Source organism: Myotis lucifugus, unplaced genomic scaffold (genome assembly GCF_000147115.1).
Source record: "Myotis lucifugus unplaced genomic scaffold, Myoluc2.0 scaffold_279, whole genome shotgun sequence".
Taxonomy (NCBI): Eukaryota; Metazoa; Chordata; class Mammalia; order Chiroptera; family Vespertilionidae; genus Myotis; species Myotis lucifugus.
Window position 1 is genome coordinate 427661 of NW_005871327.1, and position 20838 is coordinate 448498.

Consider the following 20838-nt stretch of genomic DNA (forward strand, 5'->3'; position numbering starts at 1 on the left):
AAAGAAACATTAAAGTCTTGGCTGGTGTTCTCAGTGGTTAGAGCGTCGGCCCTTGCACCACAGGTCTCCGGTTTGACTCCTGGTCAGGAGCCTCTCTCTCTTCTCTTCTCCTCTCCTCTCTCTTCTCTCTTGCCATCTCTCTCTCTCTCTCTCTCTCTCTCTCTCTCTCTCTCTCTCTCTCTCCCCTGCCCTCCCACTCTCTCTAAAAATCAATGGAAAAAATGTCCTCAGATGAAGAGTAACAACAACAAAAAGAATATATTGTATATTTTGAGATAAAGTGCCTAATATTTAATAAGGGCTCACAAAAATTATTACTATTCATTCACTTATTCAAGTAGCATTTTATTGATGGTCTAAACATGCCAAGTACAGCGCTGAGCCCTGGGAATACAAAGGTGAATAATAAAGACTCCTTGAATCTACTGTAGCCCCAATTCTGCTATCTGGCCCTTTAAAACTTAGATTCCAGCTGGTTAATAAAGGGTGTCCCAAAATTCACGCAAGAAGTAATTTTGATAGAAAACACAGGTTTATAATTAAAAATTGTAAATATTTTATTGATTCACAAAGTATACAGTATAGGGTTATGTATGGAATAGAAAACTGGATTATCATGTCTTGATAGTGAGCACCATTAACTGTTATTGCCTGAGCAGCCGCAATTTCGAAGAAGAATGGTCCGATGATGCCTCCAGCCCAAAATCCGCACCAAACAGTGACACGTTGTGGATGCATTTGTTTCTCAACAATCACTCGTGGATTTTCTGAACCGCAAATGCGACAATTTTGTCGATTAACCAAGCCATCAAGATGAAAATGAGCCTCATCGCTGAAGATGATTTTGTTCGAAAAATCAGTATCCACTTGTTGTTGTTCCATATCCATTCAACGAACTCTATTCGCTGTGCGTGGTCAGTAGGCTTCAGTTCTTGAGTCAATTGAACTTTGTAAGCATGAAGATGCAAATCTTCCGTGAGAATACGCTGTTGAGAGCTCTCGAAATGTCCAATTCTTGACCACGGTGCCGAATTGATGTCCCTGGACTCTCAGCAATACTCTCACGAACTGCTTCGGTGTTTTGTGTTGAACGATTTGTTGAAGGATGGCCAGCGTGTTTAAGATCACTAATTGATCCACGAGTGATTGTTGAGAAACAAATGCATCCACAACGTGTCACTGTTTGGTGCGGATTTTGGGCTGGAGGCATCATCGGACCATTCTTCTTCGAAATTGCGGCTGCTCAGGCAATAACAGTTAATGGTGCTCACTATCAAGACATGATAATCCAGTTTTCTATTCCATACATAACCCTATACTGTATACTTTATGAATCAATAAAAAATTTACAATTTTTAATTATAAACCTGTGTTTTCCATCAAAATTACTTCTTGCGTCAATTTTGGAACACCCTTAAGAATAATATGTTTGCGCTTTCCATGCGAGTCATTCATTCACTCATCAGTGTCGAGTGCCTGCTGTGCACCAAGCACTGGGGATATAAGAATGAACAAGCCATAATCAGATCCTCAGAGAGCTTTCAAGGCAGCGGGTGGGCAGTCGTGAGGAGCGTGAGGAGCGATATCAGAGAAGCGTGGCCTGTAGAGTTAGTGGCACAAGGCGGGGAGAGCTGGACTGGCTGGGCTGCGACTGGGTGGTTCCAGAGCCCGCCCCACAGAGGAATGGACCCTGAGCTGGATTTCAAAGATTGACTATGGTTTTCCCAGTGGACAAGGGATGGGGTGGGTGATGGGGAGGACAATCTACTTAGAGCCCCAGAGGAGGGGACACGGGAGGAGGTGAGGTTGGAAAGGCAGATGGTCACCTTGTATGTCATTGCAAGGAATTGAAACATCATGAAAATGACTGGAAGCCATTGGAGGATTTTAAGCCTAAAAGTGACACCCTTGCACCTAGGCTGGGCTTTGGGGGAATATATTTCACTAGAGGCCTAGAGGACGAACAATATCTTATACTCTATTAGTCCTACCAATGCTGACGCAAAGTTGGTTGATAAATAAATACTTAATGTTTGGTCCACCTTGGTCCACAGACATATGCAAATGGGGGGGGGGTCCCTGTTCTGTTTGCACAACCTTTGAGGAATCACCCTCTGATTCTCAGAACGAGGGTAGAATGGGGTCTTTCACCATATCCATAGGATGGAGAAAGATGAAGGATTTTGAAATCTGGGCCTTCGTCCGGGGAAGGAATAGATTTCAGTTTCATAAAGTGGATTTGAATCTGAAATGGGTGACTGTTTTGCTGTCGTAATTCTCCCCCTTCTTTTACTACAAAATACTGCAAAGTCAGTGCCCCGCACTCACACTTTCTCGTTGAGGCCCAGGCACTGATAGATTGGTCCAGAATCTGCAACACCTTTCATGACTTTCTTCGGAAGCTCTTTGAAAAAGTAGGCTGGTAGGTTGCTGCTATTGTAGGTGACGGAGTCACAAGTCACGATTCCTGGGTAGTACATCATCATTCTGGCAGCTATGTTGACTTTTTGGCCAATGACTGCAACAGGAAAGAGAAAGGCAGAGAGTGGGAGAAATGGCCATGGAACTGAATGTAATCTGAGAAATCCTGTCCCCAGGTGGCACTTTAACCCTTTACTCCCTTTGCCTTTCATGAATGACATCAAACTCACCTTCAACTACCCATAGTCAGCCAGTGGCCTTTAAAAATATGCAGGCAGTGAACTCAATTAGTCACCAGAAAAGCTTCTGCCTCAGCTGGGAGGCCATGGGGACAATCTGCTCAGAGGCAGAGAGGCTCTGTATGTGGGCTCACCCTAGGCCCACAGGCTCTTGGGTGAGGTACAGCTGGTCTTTGGCTACAAGATGGACAAGCACAAGCTCGGGCCTGGGACACTGACCTCCAAATGAGGCACAAATTCATGTCTGCATGTTTCTGGGCATGAACTCTTTCATTTCATTTTCAGAATGAATTACCTTCATTCGGTGATCCCTTAAGAGTGTGTAATGGGGTTAGACGGGGTGTGTGTATAAGATGGATTTAGGCCAGTGATGGCGAACCTTTTGAGCTCGGCGTGTCAGCATTTTGAAAAACCCTAACTTAACTCTGGTGCCGTGTCACGTATAGAAATCTTTTGATCTTTGCAACCATAGTAAAACAGAGACTTATATTTTTGATATTTATTTTATATATTTAAATGCCATTTAACAAAGAAAAATTAACCAAAAAAATGAGTTCGCGTGTCACCTCTGACACGCGTGTCATAGGTTCGCCATCACTGATTTAGGGGTTACTTTAAGGGGTAAAGCACTGTAGTGCACAGACTCTGAACCCCAGCTCTACCTCCAACTCGTATGTTACCAAATGACTTTAACTCTGTCATGTCGTAGTTTCCTAATCTGTAAAGTGGGAATAACAGTGCCGATCTCAGAGGGTAGTTTATGAAGATTAATGAGTTAACACATACACATCGCTTTGGATAGAGCCCTCGATTAATAGTACAACTAATTAGGTACTCAAGGTTGCACTATACCATAAACTTATATACTTCTGATCAAGTTATTCCTTTTTAAAAACTGTTTATTATGGAGAAATTTGACCATACAATAAGACACAGCCTCATGAATCTTCATGTACACATCACCCAGTCCCAATAGCCAGTAACCCACGGCCAACCCTGCCCCAGCCTCACTCCCACCCACTCTCCACCCGGTAGTATATTGAAGAAAATCTCAAAAATTGCATCATTTCAGACATAACTATTTCAGTATTTTAGAGGTATTATTTCTGAACAATTGAAACCCTACTAGGATTGAAGAGGGAAATAATAGCAAGAGCAGTGAAAACTTGAGATAACACCTACTTACTACTCTCTTTTGAGATGAGTATTATTCACCGGTAATGCCCATAGTCATAATTTTTAAGAAGCAGTCCTCACCTATCTCAGGCAGTAGGAAGAGTAACTGTTGAATGTCAACGGGAAATTATTTAGAAAGGCCCCTCCCTCCATGAGCTCACTGCCTCCCCCTGCTCTCTCTCAACTACCGATGCCGTATGCACAGCCCCAGAATGCACACTGGGCGGGCATCCAGCTGCCGGTGGGCAAAGCCACAAGGCGTGGCCCCATCTGGGAGACAGCAAACTGGCTGGGGACAGGGCCCAGGTCTTGATTCTTTCTGTCCTTCCTCCCGCAAAGCTGGGTGGCGAGGCACGGTGTTTGCTGAAGGAAAGCGGAGCTACGCTAGCTCAGCACACCTGTGTACTCGTGCCTCACAGAGTGTCCCACGATGCCACAGAAGACAGTCCCGCTGGCCACGCCGATGGAAACGGTACTGGCGCCCGGCAAGAAGAAGTTTGTGGGGAAAGAGATAAAGACAGTGAGCAGAGAGAACGTGGGAAGGGGGGACATGGTGAGGAATGGGGTGGGGAGGGTGGGAAAGGATTGTCAATATATCACTCTTTCCCCTTTGGACTTAGTTGAGGGCAATTGTACGTGGTCTGGAGGTAGGAAGAGTTTGGGACCCAGAGCCAGGTTCTCAGTAGTGGTTACTCGGTTCACTTTTCTCTTACTTTTAAGTATTTGTCTGAGCTACTTTTCTGGAAAATAAGTTCTCATCCTCCCAAATGGACTAGTTGTAAACAACATAACTCTCCCTGTTATTGCTGGGAAGGACAAGTCATTATAACTCAGATACAGTGTGTGGCATCCAACCTGATTTTGCTAATACATCCACCTGCGTCTATAGATGACTAGGGGCTCAGGGGGTGGAAAAATTTAGGACAGATGATGACGCGTTGGAGTTGACCAGAGAGGGCTACAATCCAGGCACTGGGTGCTCAGGCTGGGGAAGCCTGAGGGCACCGTGCAGGGGCAGCCAGGGCTGAAGGTGGTAACCTCACCTTAACAGCTTTATTAGAGGCCGGGTCATTCTACACATTTCTACCCCAAGGACTCATTTCCTCTCCCAATTATTAAAAACCAACTCAGGTCTCCAACTTGGTGTTGGGAGTTTGGCCTCTGCCAAGAAGCAAGCCGGAAGTACAGAGAGACCCCGTCGGGTTCTCTTGCAAACCTGGCACAGGTTGGCTTTCGAGGGGTGTCCTTTCCCCACCTTGCCTTTCCCATCCCCCGTCCCCTGTGGCAAGGCTGGGCTTGCCCACTCTGCTGGTGCATTAGGTGAAGGAATGCAGGTGGATGGGCATCCAGTTAAAAACAGCCCTCACCTGCTTCCCTGACCCTTAGCCTGTCCCCCACCCCCATATCCCACAGAAGGGTCAGGGTCAGGGACCAGAGGATGGGACCAAGGTCAACACTCACTGGACTTTGTGGACCTGAGAGCAGAAGTCGAATATCTCCACAGCACTTTCTAAGGCATGAGTGACCTCATCAGGTGCCTTTTCCCCGGGGAAACCAAAGACACAGAGGAAGGAGCAGCCCTGTGGGAGGGAGAGTCAGTGAGCACAGCGGGTGGGCAGAAGCTGTTCACGTTCCCTTTCTGATTTCTTCATAATTCCTCTCGCCCCTGTTTTCTTTTTAGAAAACATCATATAATTGCTAGTGCAGCATCTACAGTATGACTTGAGCCCAGGAAGGGCTGCTTTGGCTTCAGAATAATGGGCCTTGCTGAGCTCTTTGTGCCACAGTTCTGTCTAGCCTCCCGGTGGGCAGGTCACACGCTGCAAGTCTAAGAAACAGCGTGGAGCCGCGGGAAGGCACCAGCGCAAGTCTGGAAGTCTATGCAGAAACCTGGACAAGTGCATTACACTCCATGAACTTCAGTCAGCATGAAAATGGATATTACATTGACCTGCGGGGGTTGCTTTGTCTACTAAAGTGATTACTGTATTTAAAACATTTTATTGTAATGTTATATGTAATTAATACATGTAATTAACACACACACTTTATGAACTACTTTATGGTATACATATACTTAATCTAGTATATATAGTACACTATATATTTCACACTTTCATATAGCATAGATACTTTATAGTATATGCATATAGAAAGTGTAAGCTTAAGGGTATATATGTAAACAGGTCAGTCCTGACTGGCACTGGGCTCTGATTCCAGATCTGTGTAGGGACTAGAGGGCTCCGTTTGGGGACACCAGTGGGTCTGCCTTGCCTGGAAATTTCGCCTAGTGGCTCTGCAAGGTGAGCAGTGGTCTCCCTCTGACCATGAGACCCGCAGCTCACTGAAGCGAGTGGTGGTACAAGTGCCCACACATTTTTCAAAACTTGCAACAATCCCTTGAGGCAAATACTCTCCCATTCCAATAATATCCCTCTCACTGTTCATGAGCAAACCAAGGCTCAGAGAAGGCCCGGAATTGTGGGAGCCACGTCTGCAAATACTGATGGCTGCTTTTGGGTCCTGTGCTCCTGTCTCAGGATCCAAATGGGAGGAAAGGGCGGGAGCACCAAGTTCACCCTCCTTCCACAGAACTGCTTCTTCCTGCTGGTTGTGTGGCAATGTGTGTGACTGACTCCTCTTGGCTGCCCAGTCCTAGCGTTCAGCCTTCTGCAAAGCCTCAATGAATGTTTATGGAATTATTGAATTAGTGTGGCTCAGTTATTAAATGCTCTGATCTTAAGATACAGAAAACACCTGAGAATGGAGCATCCATTGTCACCAGCAATTTCTCTAAGCTTATTAGGGGTACCCCTCCCATCTACCCATCCCCACCCTTGTCCCGTTCCCTGAAAGTGACAGGGGGCTGAAAGTGTAGATATGGCAGGTGTGCATTAAGGGAAACAAACTTCTGGGGTGTGAAAGTTAGAAAACACCTGACCCAGAACCGCTGGGAGATGCACTGTGGCTGGGCTGGTCAAGCACAGACTGGGAAGGTGCATGACCTGGGCTGGAATCCCAGCCCACCACTTACTAGCTGGATGACCATGAGCCAAACTTAAACTTTTCTTATCTCAGAATCCTCAACTCTGCCTCAACATCCTCATCTGTAAAATGGAAATAATAATAAGAGCACCTACCTCTCAGAGCGGTCATGAGGGTGGAATGAGTTCATAGAGGCAAAATGTCGAGAACAATACCTGGACTGCAGTAATGCCACATTCACCATAGAAGCTGCTATATTCAATCTAAATGAAGACTAATGCTTCCAGGTTAAAAGTGTCTCTTCCCTTTCCCTCACCAATGTGCCTGGGCAGGTGGTAACATTAAATTGGTGGCAGCTTCCACCCCTTAGTTCACACTTACCTTGTCAAACATGAAAACTTTATTGATTTGGCCTCGGAAGTCCCTCAGGACAGAATTGATGTGCACGGAGGCATCCTGGATGGACGAGCCTATGACTTCGGCTTTGTCTTGGTCCTTAAATACCAGGTTCACAAACACAATGGTCACTGGGCGGAGCTCAGACAAATAACCCCGAAGCTGTTTGTCATCAATCTGCCAAGTAGAGACACTTCACTTTGCACCTGTCCTTGGCTGTGGACCCTTCCTCCCAACATCAACACAAGCAATTCTCACTGGGTGGGAACTAGCCTGTTGAAACTCTCTGGGAAAGCTGTGAAGTGATCGGAATGTGTGAGGCACAGCATGGCAGAGCCAGCCCAAATTCGAGCAGATGGGAATAAATTCACTAGCAAAATCTCTTGCAATGGGAACTCACACATTTGCTAATTTTTGGAAAGGAACCACTTCCTTGCCCCTACTGCTGCACTCTCATGGCAAGATTAGCCATTGCCAGAGAGAGAGAACTACCATTCCTTTTGGCTCTCTTGCAGTTTAAGGATAAGAATAGCATGCTATGGCCCCATACCACTCAATAAGAGGCCCCAGGCCCGGCACTAGCAGCAGCCTGCCTTGCTTCACAGCTTGGCCTCTCCTGGGCACTTCTAAGCCCAATACAAGTAGCAGCCACCTGAAGATCACACTTTAGCTCCTGACAGGTGGCCCTAGGCAGGGCACAGGCAGTGCCTGACTTTGCACCTACAGGGTGGCCACAGAGCCAATGTACTTGGTAGACAGCTTCAGACCATGTTCAATTACAACTCTACACATCTATGAGAGACACACTAAAGTGGCAGGCTCAGTGAGCATCAAAGCCCCAATGAAGCAAGTCCTGCTCCATGAGGGTGTCTCCTGCACAGCAGCTCTTCTGCTGTAGTCACAGCTGCTCCTCACAGCCAATTGGCCTGGGGGTCAATTCCTCCCAGTGATACCAATAGCACTCAGAGCTCAACTACACCAAGACAGTGCACACAGCCCACATACCTAGAGTGCCCAGCTCAAGTGACTAGGGAGGCTGAGCCATTGGGCCCTACAGGACACATACTACACAAGGCCACTCTACCAATTCCAGGAGAGATATCAGTTCTACATAATACATAGAAACAAACATAGAAAGTAGCCAAATACAGAGAAAAAGAAACATGTTACAAATGAAAGAACAGAAGAAATCTTCAAAAAAGAACTCAATGAAATGGAAACAAGCAAACTACTAGATACAGAGTTCAAAAAAATGGTTATAAGGATGCTCAAGGATCTTGATGAGAGCTTCAAGGGACTTAGTGAGAATTTCAATGATCTTAATGAGAATTTCAAGGAAATTAGTGAGACTATCAAAGACATGAGAAAGGACCAGTCAGGAATGAAGCCTACACTAACAGAAATGAAGAATAATTTACAGGGAATCAACAGTAGAGTAGAGGATACAAAGAATCAAATCAGAAATTTAGAATATGAGGAAGCAAAAAACACCCAACTGAGAGAGAAAGAGAGAGAGAGAGAGAGAGAGAGAGAGAGAGGAGAGAGAGAGAGAAAAGAATCCAAAAATATGAAGATAGTGTAAGGAGCCTCTGGGACAACTTCAAGTTATCAACATTTGCATTATGGGGATGCCAGAAGGAAAAGAGAGAGAGAGCAAGATATTGCAAACTTATTTAAAGAAATAATGACAGAAAACTTCCCTTACCTGGTGAAAGAAATAGACGTACAAGTCCAGGAAGTTCAGAGAGTCCCAAACAAGAGGAACCCAAAGAGGCCCACACCAAGACACATCATAATTAAAATGCCAAGGGTTAAAGACAAAGAGAGAATCTTAAAAGCAACAAGAGAAAAGCAGTTAGTTACCTACAAGGGAGTATCCATAAGACTGTCAGCTGATTTCTCAACAGAAACTATGCAGGCCAGAAGGGAGTGGTAAGAAATATTCAAAGTGATGACTAGCAATGACCTACAGCCAAGATTACTCTACCCAGCAAACTATAATTCAGAATTGAAGTCATATAAAGAGCTTCACAGACAAGAAAAAGCTAAAGGCGTTTCTCATCACCAAACTATGCATGAAATGTTGAAGAGTATTCTTGAAGAAGAGGAAGAAGAGAAAGAAGAAGAAGAAGAAGAAGAAGAAGAAGAAGAAGAAGAAGAAGAAGAAAGAGATAAAAATATGAACAATATAATGGCAATAAATACATAGCTATCAATAATTGAATCTAAAAATCAAAATAAACAAACAAGGAATCTAATGAACAAAATAAACTGATAAATAAAATAGAACCAGAGACATGAAATCATGGAACAGACTGACAAATCTGTGAAGGAAGAGGGGAGGGGGCAGGAAGAGATTAACCAAATAATTTTATGCTTAGATGCATTGCCCATGGACACAGACAATAGGGAGGAGAAGGCCAGGGTAGGGCAGGTGTGGGGTGAAGGAGAGCAAGGCGGGGGAGGCGGGGGAGCAAAGGGGGCATCTGTAATACTCTCAACAATAAAGATTAAGAAAGAGTAACACACAATGTAATTCAACCTTCTAAAATATTTTCATAGCCTGGTACCTTCTGGAATATTTTCAGTCTGACCTACTTCATCCTCAAATGAAATAAAATAAGTATTGTTACTCCCCAGTTTCCTGATGAGATGATGGAGACATGGAGAAATAGCACAGGTTTTCCAGGGTCGCCTGGGGAAATAGCAGCAAACGAGACCCCAAATCTCCAGACTCCTAGCCCAGGTTCCCCCTGCACACCCCACCTCCCTGGGGTGGCACCTCTCACTCAGCTCCCCTCTCCTCTCCAAGGACATGTTCCCACGTTATTCCTGCCTATCATCACCCTGGAATTGTGTTAATTAAGTGCATAGCAAACCAATGGAGGATAATCATTGCATCTTTTTCTCTTCCAAATAACACAAGTGTGAAACTGTGGACAATGGAAACACCTTCCAGGTGAAAGTGGGCACTGTGGGTGGGGAAGCTCCCTAACTGGGTGGTGGGCCTGCTTCCGTAAAATTTTATTCTTTTCCTAAAAGACAATTTAATTATGTCTAACTAACCAACGTGATGGTATTCAAACAAATTTATTACATAATTAACGTTAAATACAGGAATAACATTAATTATTAAATATTAAAATCTATCAAACAAATTGATTGAATGATTAAGATTATTCTACCGGACCCAGTGTCCTGAGTTTTGGATTGGAAAATGCAACCATATATCTCTAAGGCTCTCCATGCTGCCGGGGTGGGGGCGGTGCCAGGGGCAGGGGGGAGGGGCTGGCCTTGGGAAAGGGTAAAAAACAAAATGGAGTCACCATAGCCAAGCTAGCAAAACGCCTTGCATTGGAATGGGCTGAAACATGAGGAATAGACTATTTTCTCTTAACTGGCCTGAGGACTTGAACTTTGAACCTTTTGGTTGTGCACTGACACCTGGAGAAACACACAAATCCTACAGAATGTTCACGTTTCCAGACCCCTGACATCTGGAAGGTCCTTCTCTCAGACCAATCCAGAGGCTATGAACGCAAGAAGGGCTTTTTACTATGAGGACTCTCCACTTTTCTCTCTTTGGAACATCTGGGTGTCCCCTGGCAGGGCCCTCGAAGGAAACTTAGTCATTTAATTCTAGCGGTGGCTGAGGAAGCTTAAGGCATTATACATCTGTAATTTTGCTACTGTTATGAATCTTAATGTAAATATCTGATACGCAGGATGTATTTAGGCGACCCCTGTGAAAGGGTCGTCGACCCCCAAAGGGTCGCGACCCACAGGTTGAGAAACGCTGCACTAGAGGTAGTGTTTTCAAATTGGGCTGAAGGCAGAGGGATCCATTCTGACATCCCTTCAACCCCTACTGGGAAGGCAGGCGCCCACTGCTCATGCTTGTCCCATAGAGATTTCCTCCAGGACACAAACGCATTTTGATGGGATTAAGGATTTAAAGGGGCATATTGTTAGGAGGGTATACAGCCTGTGTGTGTGTGTGTGTGTGTGTGTGTGTGTGCGCGCGCGTGCAATAGGTTCAGATAGAAGAGGGTTTAATTGAAGCCACAGCTCTTCCTTTGCAACCTCAGGGAAGACCCTGGGACCCTCTGGGTCTCCCCCTCTATGTAAAATGGAGCTGCAGATGTCCACAGGACTGGAGGGGAGATGATGCCACAGCGGAACGCCTGGCACACGGCCAGTGCTGAGTGGTGGCTAGAATTCCTATGGATTCATACATTTGAGAGAGCCTAGATCTAAGTGAATAAAAGGAGGAACATTTTACTAAAAGGGGGTTGGAGGTAGTTCTGAGAGTTTTAATTACCTGCATTATTAGCTTTCAAGGCTTGGAATCTAATGCAAGTGCCTTGGAGAAATGGTGTACCCAGCCCACCCCCTCGATATCTCTCTGCTATGTGTCATTTAGAAAGGGCGGCCATAGGTTCTTTACACTTAGGACAGTTCCAGTTTGCCCGGTTGTAGAAGGCAGCAACGCCCTAGTTTACACCTGTTGTCACAGTATAATAATGAATGATGTCCCTTTAGTTCCGAAAAGTATCCTGATGTGAATAGTAAATTTCACAGTCCTCAACACATGGAGAAGGCCAGTCCACCTCTTATTTTAACGGAACAGATTACTAGCTATGAGATTTCTTGATGTTTCCAGCTGTCCAAGGTCCCTGACACCACCCTGCTCAAACAATAAATTAAATGAAGAGAATACCTGTTTTGATATGCTTTCCATCACATACTTTTGTAGGGAAGACTCCAGTTCAGGGTCAGACTCCAGCATGCAGGCAAGCCTCAGGAGGTCTAAGGATCAGAAGGAGAGCAGGCTCAGAAAGAGAGGCCTGGCTCTGGGGTGCAGGAGAGAGGGGAGCCCCCCAGCCCCAGCCCCTTGGGCAGGGGTCATCCCAGGCCAGTCAGGGGCAGTGGTTAAATAGGGTCAAGGGAAGTTCTGTGAGAAATTCTTAGAGGTTGTGGGTTTATCAAAATTCAATTGCATGTTGCTCAAAGCCCTATTTTAATTACCTTCAAACTTTGGAACTTGGGGAGATTTTTACATCTAGACTTGAGCTAAAACGATTGCCACAGGTGATGGGAATGGGCAGGTGAGGGGATGGTGATGACAGAGGGAATGATGACAGAATGAAGGAGGTGATAAGGTTGAAAGAACAGCAGGAATAAAATTCAGGAAACTGGATTCTCATCCCAGGTTTGATAGGAACTCCCTGTGTGAGCCTAAGCAAGTCGCCCACTACCTTGGTTGCCATGTGAGCAAACCAAAACTTAGATGACGTTCTGTCCCTGTAGGAACAGTCTATCCAGGCAGCCAATCTCCAAATGCCAAGCCAACTCAGAGCCTTCTCACCCCAAACAAGGTCTAATATGTGGTTTCAGCCAATCAAATCTTTTCTAATTTGTCTCTTCCTGTTCTTTATTCTCTACGCTATTAAAGCTTCTTGACTTCCCGCCCATTTTGCAGTTCTTTGCAAGGAAACTGTCCATGTTATGTTAAATAAACTGTCCAGTTTATGCTAAGTAAAGTAAGTTGTTAAATTATCCTCTTTAATCATTTTTTAACATGTTAATGTTGGAAGTGGGGATGGCCCATAGGCAGTTGGTGTAGGAGGCTACAGTTCAGGACACAAATCGGGGCTGGATTCTGGCAGTTAGCAAGCAACTCACAAAACCCTCAAATTTTGTGTCCCAGGCTCCTGCTTTCCTCACCCTGGTCCCAGCCCTGCTGGGAGTCACAGGGAGTCAACCACGGATGAACGTTCTCCAAGAGATAAGCAGGGAAGACTAGAGGGTCAAGGACACATCCTGGAATCACTAACATTTAAGGGCTGGAAGGAGACTTTGCAAAGGGCACTGAAACCGAGGGCTTGGAGGGGTAAGAGCAAAACTCAAGAAGAATATTCTTGAACATAAGAGGCAAAGATAGTGCCCAGAAAAAGACAGTAACTAAGGTCAGCCGCCTAGGATGAGGCCCGAGGAGAGGCCATCCAGGCTGGCAAATTGATGGTCATTAGTGGCCGTAACATAAACAGCCTTGGTAGACGGAGGAGAAAGGGATAGGAAGCTAGATGTCAAAGGCTCAAGGTCAAAGAATAAGCATATGCCCCTGAGGCGCTTGCAAACAGTATTTATTGGGCGAATAAATGAATGAGAGGCTGGAGAGAAGAGAGGTGTGGGTGCAAGGTTAGTCTTGCGAAAAGTTTGGTGGTGAAGACTAGGAAAATAGGATTCATGGATGTTTTAGTTTTTTCTTTCATTGTGGGGGAGACGCACATGTTTGGAAGATGGGTGAAAGGAGCCATTGTGGGGACAAGCAGGAGGCCCCTTCGTGTGCTGCTCAGGACTGGGCGCTTACTGAGGACCCCAGCACATGGGATGGAGCCCTGGGCATTGGTATGACACCCTGCTGACCCCTGGTGGAGGCAGAGGTTCTTGTCCATGGAGGGTACTTACTTTTGTGGTCTCCAGAAGGATAATAATCCATGAAAGTCATACACTTCGTGAAAAATTCATCAAAGTTAAAAGTAGGGGGTAGTTTTAAGAAATTAACCTAAATTAAAGAAACAGAAATTTTGGTTATTCTGAGGGGTGGCTGGCCCTTTGAAATTCATCTCTCAGCAGCACGGGCAGGGAGTAAGCTTTGAACAGAGGCACAAACAATGGCGTTCTTTAATTGGCACGTGATCACATAAAATGTCTCCAATCACTTGTTAAGATTACAATCATAAGTATACACACGGAAGGCTATTCCAGGGGGCCAACCCACGTACTTTTCCACTCTTAGAACTTTCTACTCCTTTGTTTTTCCTTTGCCTTTCATAACATTTTAATTCATATAAAACCTGTCTAAACCATACACCACTTCTTTCATATACGTGTAAAGGGGCTGGTGCCCCATAGTGCATTCAGAATATCACCAGTCATGAGATTCATGTCGGGATCGTGACCCCATGGCTGGACATGCAGAGAATGGTACAGCCTCGTTCCTGTGCTATTCTTGTCCCAAAATGGACAGCCTTAGTCCAGTACTGAGAAAATGTCAGGCAAAACCAAATGGAGGGACAGTCAACAAAATAACGGATCCACAGTCCTCTTAGGTGTCGAGGTCATAAAAGACCAGGAAGTGATGAAACGCTATTATTAAAGATTGCAGGGGCAAAGTAAGAGAGGGATGAGATGCAGTGTGAGGTCGTGGGCAGAACCTGGAACACTCCACTGAGGACACTGATTGGTGGGAAACTGGGGAAACCCAAACAGGCCTCTTATTAGTGAACAGTGCTGTCCCAGGGTTTATTTTCCAGTTTTGACTCTTGAACTCTGGTTATGAAAGATGTTACCATCTGGGGAAGCTGGATATAAGGAAACTATTATTTTTTAACTTTTCTGTGAGGCCAAAATTAACGCAAAAATTAAAACCATCTTGAAAGATATAAGGAGTGGCTAAACGGGGACCAGGGCGTGTGAGCAGCCAGCTGGAAGAGCGAGTGGTGGGTGTGAGGGCCACACTGGCCCAGTGGGGGCTCTCACCTTTGCCAGCATCTACGTGGACCCTCCGTTTTCCTTTCTGCCACGCAGCCCCTTTCCCGGCTCAGTCAGCACAGCTCTCCTCCCCTTTACCCACTCGGAACGCACAGCTTCTCTAAGTGGCCACAGCCTTCAGTGTCACGTCACAGTGTTTCTCACCCGGCAGCCACCCAACAGTCCTCCACCCCCACCCCAAACTGCTGCCCTGCTGCCTCCAGCCCTCCGCTCCGTGGTCCCTGCCCTGGGCGAGGAGGGTGTTGAGTAGGGCAGGTGAGGGCCATAGGCAGCCCCCCAAACGACAACCTCCTGCTCCCGGGGACCGGCCAGGATTTGTTTCCTCTTCCTATAGCAGGGGTCCTCAAACTACGGCCCGCGGGCCACATGCAAATACAAATATTGTGTTTGTTCCTGTTTTGTTTTTTTACTTCAAAATAAGATATGTGCAGTGTGCATAGGAATTTGTTCATAGTTTTTTTTATATATTTTATTGATTTTTTACAGAGAGGAAGGGAGAGAGACAGAGTCAGAAACATCGATGAGAGAGAAACATCGATCAGCTGCCTCCTGCACATCCCCCACTGGGGATGTACCCGCAACCCAGGTACATGCCCTCGACCGGAATCGAACCTGGGACCCCTCAGTCCGCAGGCCGACGCTCCATCCACTGAGCCAAACCGGCCTCGGCTCATAGTTTTTTTTTAAACTATAGTCCAGCCCTCCAACGGTCTGAGGGACAGTGAACTGGCCCCCTGTTTAAAAAGTTTGAGGACCCCTGTCCTATAGCAAGGGCACCAGCCCCAGAGGCCTCTGTGCCAGATTCCACGCCCTTCATTACCGCAGGGCCTGGTCATCTCCCCTTGAACTCAGCCGAGGTGTCTTAGACCACAGCCTTGAGGTGGACCCACACTGACCCCACCTGAGTCTCCCGTGCAGGAGCCACATGGAGCCCGCCTTCCCAGTGGCTTTTCCGACAGGCGGCCCCTGGCCCAGACTGCAGCTTCCTGCGAGCAAAGCACCCCACGAACCTTAACTGCTCTCTGGTCTGGGATCCTCTCAATCTCAATCATGCTCCGGTCGCAGAGCTGCCAGCAGTTCGGTGACAGAATGACATCGTTCATCTGCGCCATGTTCTGTGCTAGGCGCACGTCATCCACCGTCTGGCCAGTCACCAGGAAGAAGTTGCGTTTCTCGTCTCCGAAGACCAACATGGTGATGTGGCCCGCAGCCAGTCCTGGCGAGAAGGCAAGCTGTAGGTTTGCGGAAGCTCTGGGATATTCCCTGGCAGCACGGGTTCTTGGGAAAATCAGAATCGTGGTGTGACTCCCTCTTCTGGGCCCAGGCATTCCAAAACGCCTCCTCTCCCACAGCCAGGAAGCCAGCTACTACATCTCACTCATCTTTCTGTGACATTTATCTCCTTAAAGGACCCCATCTGTCTCTCCTTTCTCAAAAACTTACCTCTCTTTTTTTGTGTGTTAATATATCTGTATTGCTTTCAGAGAGGAAGGGAGAGGGAGAAAGAGATAGAAACATCAATGATGAGAGAGGATCACTGATTGGCTGCCTCCTACTCGCCCTCTACTGGGGATTGAACCTGCAACCAAGGTACATGCCCTTGACCAGAATTGAGCCTGGGATCCTTCAGTCCGCAGGCCAACGCTCTAACCACTGAGCAAAACCAGCCAGGGCAAAAAGCTTACCTATCTTGACTCGGATGTCCAGGCCTTCTAACTCCTGGGTCCCAAACAGCTCGTGGATCTCCAGGCTACATTTAACTACCACCGTGATCATGTTTTTCAGTTGCTTTCGCTCCACCTTCCACAGGGCAAGAAGTGCATCACCTTGAGGAGACAGACCACAGGGGCTCATGACCTGCCCTGGGGACCAGTCTGCTCTGTATGAAATCTGGACACAAGCGTGCCTCAACCCAGTCTCCTGGCCGCCGCTGCCTCTGAGATGCCTCCCATACCTGCAAATTTTAAGATGTCTCCTCCAAAAATCAACACCTCTGAGAAAAAAAAAAAGAAAAGAAGTTAAATCAAACTTGAATTGTTTAAAGCTAATAAGAAGAATTCATTCTTCACCCATGGAGTAGAAATTAGGTCAAGAGAACAGCAATTTAGAGAGCAGACTTGTGCTAAAGATATCATCTCAGCCGTAGCCGGTTTGGCTCAGTGGACTGAGCGTCGGCCTGCGGACCAAAGGGTCCCGGGTTTTATTCCAGTCAAGGGCATGCACCTAAGTTGCAGGCTCCTCCCTGGCCCTGGCCCTCCCTGGTCAGGGCTCATGCAGGAGGCAACTAATCAATGTGTTTCTCTCACATTGATATTTCTCTCTGTCTTTCCCTCTCTCTAAAAAATCAATGGAAAAATATCATCAGGTGAGGATTAAAAAAAAAAAGATGTTATCTAGGACAAGTTACTTAAACTGTATGGTGTGTTTCCTCACCCACAGAATGAGGACATGAACTAGATCAGTGATGGCGAACCTATGACACGCGTGTCAGAGGTGACACGCAAACTTATTTTTTGGTTGATTTTTCTTTGTTAAATGGCATTTAAATATATCAAATAAATATCAAAAATATAAGTCTTTGTTTTACTATGGTTGCAAATATCAAAAAATTTCTATATGTGACACGGCACCAGTGTTAAGTTAGGGTTTTTCAAAATGCTGACACGCCGAGCTCAAAAGGTTCACCAGCCTGAACTAGATTGTATACATGCTCTGATTCTGTGAATGGGAAAAAGCAGGAGGAGGAGGAGGTGGGGTTTCCAATGAGGTCCGAGGACACCTACCCTACTCCTGTGATAATGAAGGCACCTAACTGCTCAATATAAGTATTACTAGAGGCCCAGTGCACAAATTCCGTGCACTGTTCAAGTCCCTAGCACCTGTTGGCTGCCAGCCAGGTATTCCCTCCCTTCCCCTGGCCGCCTGCCAGCACCACTGGCCAGGACCTCCCTCCCTTTCCCCAGCTGGTCTGCTCCCTGGTCAAACTCCCAGAAGAACTGGGGTCGAGGGGATAATTTGCATACTACCCTTTTATAATATGAATGAGCTGAGGCTTGAGTGACCCTGGTAAGTGGTGCATGGCAGGACACATAAGAACTAAGAATCAGGAAATTGGGCAACCACCACCACGGTCAACTTAGGCTTTGTTTATTACCAACTTGCATTTTGTTTGTTTAGGCTTTTTGACATAAAGGAAAATTTTTTACTCCTATATATGTTTCACCACAAACTTGTTGAATACTGTTGTGCTGAGTGGGATGCAAAAAAAATTAGATATAGTTTCTGCTTTTCAGGAGCATCACATTTGGCCTCGTGGGTGATACTAAGGCATTCCTAGGGGACTTAGAGCCTGATAGGAGGAGAGACCCAGAGTTCATCCTAATAGAGCAAATCCTTTTCTTCTTTCTTTTTTTTCCTGTTAATCCACACCCAGGAATATTTTTTCTGAAGATTTTTAGAGAGAGTGGAAAGGAGGAGTGGAGAGAGAGAGAGAGATGTGAGAGAGACACATTGAGTGTTTGCCCCCACAGGTGCCCCAACTGGGGCTGGGGATCGAATCTACAACCCGGGTACATGCCCTTGAGCGGGAATAGAACCCGTGACCCTTCAATGTGCGGGCCAACACTCAGAAACACAGCCAGGGCAATCCTTTTCTTCATGAATAGTTCATATTAATAATGCCAACAAGGTGGTGGGCAGAGGTTGAAAAGGAGACCAGGTTTTTCAGCCATTTCTACACGTTTCAGATGCCATCATTAGAAGGCAAATTACTCATGAGTTACTTATAAACCACTCATCTCTTCATTCGGCATTCTCTTCATGACTACTTTCGGGTTATAGTGATGCTGTTTTTTTGGTGTTATTGAACACAGCTGAGAGTATCACTGCTACAGTTCTTTTCAATGTAGTCTCTCGGGCAGTCCTTGAACGAATGCAAAACATCCTTTCCCTCGAATACTCCGTATTAGGGAGGTTGGTTTGCATTGTATTTCAAAAAGACTGGCTTCACCCACATTTCCTGGGGGAAATTGAGAATGCTAAGCAATAGGACTACATCAGCTCCTAACCAACAAATATGGCAAAACAACGAACTGCAATGGCCTCAGCCAGGCCCGTGGGGACACTCACTCTCCACTATTGCGCTGATGTAGTGGTTGAGGATCTCCACCAGCTGCTCTGCCCCTCGGTCCATGTACATGGCTGTACTGAACTTCTCAGTCATCGCCGTGAAACCTGCAGCAAAGGGCAGGCGGTTGGAGGAAGCAGCCAGGGCAGGAGAGGAGGGCACACTGGGGAGCAGCGAGCCCTTCGTTAGCTCCCGGCAAGGCTTCTTCAAGGCCTTTGTGGCCGGCCCAGTGTCGGCTGTGCAGCCTCCATCATCTGGTGATTATCTGAGGGGTCAGGGGAAGCACCAGGGACCTCCTCCCTCCAAATTTCTCCACTCGACAGGAATGATCGCAGTTCCTCCAACGGGGCCTAGAGCGTCCACCCCAAGGTAATGAAAGCACACAGCATTCCACCACTTCGGAAGCGGTGGCAGCTTCCTGTTCCGATGGAAACACCATCTGGAGAGACCATGTGCGGAGGTCCCTTTTGCCTGGGAAGTGTGTGAAGCCTGGTGGTTGAGTCACTGAAGTCGGGGCAGGGACACTGGAGCCTGAAGTTCCAGGTCAGGGACTTGGGCACCTTGAAGGCCCATGACCTGACCTGCTTTTAGTAGGTGAAGTGTTTTCATAAAAAGCTGGGGAAAGGCACCCTGTCCTGCCATCGAGCTCTGCCATAAATGGACACTCTGATGCCAGCCTATCATTTGCCCACATCGAACATCCCTGTCGTGCTTGCCTGAAATATCAACAAACATCAAGACTCCGTCAAAATAATCCACAGAGGGCCGCTCGGGACAGAAGTCTCCATAGACGATGAGGTCCGGCAGGTGAGCGGCGATTCTGACGATGGCCCGGTCCTGCTGCTCCTCTCCCTGTGCGCTCATGCTCCACACAAACGTGCAGGTTAGGGTCACAGCAAGCAGCCCCTACACGCACCTCCTGGAAAGAGAGGCTGAGAATGGAGGCCATCTGACCTACAGCCATTCACTCACTTTCCTATTTCTGTCTCTCCCTTTGCTTTGTTCTAACTTATTTAAGCAGCTGGGGGTACAGTGCCTGAGTTGTCAAGTCACCCTTCAAAAAGGGCCAACGTTCTATAAGAGAACTAGGCCTGGCCCTCGGACAGCTGTTACGTAGGTGAGCACCACTGCAAACAGGCTGGGGTACAGGAGGGGAGCTGAAGGGGTCTGTCCGTTCCCAGGGCACTGTTCACTCAGTCTAGACCCCCTTTCCTCTGTCCTTATGTTTCCTCATTCCTTCCCCCTTCCTTTCATTTTTTAAAAAAATTACTTTATTTTTTAAATTTTTATTGATTTTAGAGAGGAAAGGAGTGGGAGAGAGATAGAAATATCAATGATGAGAGAGAATCATTGATTGGCTGTCTCCTGCATGCCCCATACTGGGGATAGAGGCTGCAAACCTGGGCATGTGCCCTGACCAGGAATCAAAACTGTGACCTCCTGGTTTGTAGGTCGACACTCAACCATTGAGCCATGCCAGCGGGGCTCCCTCTCCCTTTTGGTCTGCCACCTTTTCTTTCTCCTTTTTAGAAAATAAAAAGAAATAATGTAGACGTGAGTACATGTGTGTAGCTATATAAAGATGACTAGGTAAGTGGAGAACTATATATAAACAAGAAATTAGGTGTATTAAGGTACAGCCTTAGAGGGGAAAATTTAAAGCCTGTGTGCATGTGTGTGCGTGTGTGTGTGCATGTGTGAGTGCGTGCGTGTGTGCGTGTGTGTGTGCATGTGTGAGTGCGTGTGTGCATGTGTGTGTGTGTGCATGTGTGTGTGCATGTGTGTGTGCATGTGTGAGTGCGTGCGTGCGTGTGCGTGTGTGCATGTGTGCATGTGTGCATGTGTGTATGGCTTTAAACTGTAAGTGGAAGGAAATGTAGATATCTTAATTTGTTAGTTAGTTCTGAGAAAAAGAGGACTTCCTAAGGCCTTTTGTTA

At 46.5% G+C, this 20838-nt stretch overlaps 1 protein-coding gene across 1 annotated transcript in view; it reads right to left on the reverse strand.

The window, feature by feature from the left end:
* The window catches only part of ADCY10 (adenylate cyclase 10), a 56250-nt gene extending 36486 nt beyond the window's left edge, over positions 1 to 19764 (reverse strand). Inside the window, exons 1-11 of the mRNA XM_023763265.1 lie at positions 19617 to 19764; positions 18903 to 19007; positions 16729 to 16767; positions 16460 to 16600; positions 15785 to 15990; positions 13689 to 13785; positions 11938 to 12026; positions 7203 to 7394; positions 5298 to 5416; positions 4235 to 4311; positions 2329 to 2518 (exon numbers count right to left, since the gene is read on the reverse strand). Of these exons, the coding sequence (XP_023619033.1) occupies positions 2329 to 2518; positions 4235 to 4311; positions 5298 to 5416; positions 7203 to 7394; positions 11938 to 12026; positions 13689 to 13785; positions 15785 to 15990; positions 16460 to 16600; positions 16729 to 16767; positions 18903 to 19007; positions 19617 to 19764 (1403 nt within the window). The remainder of the gene's footprint in view (positions 1 to 2328; positions 2519 to 4234; positions 4312 to 5297; positions 5417 to 7202; positions 7395 to 11937; positions 12027 to 13688; positions 13786 to 15784; positions 15991 to 16459; positions 16601 to 16728; positions 16768 to 18902; positions 19008 to 19616) is intronic.
* Positions 19765 to 20838: the final 1074 nt, after the last annotated feature.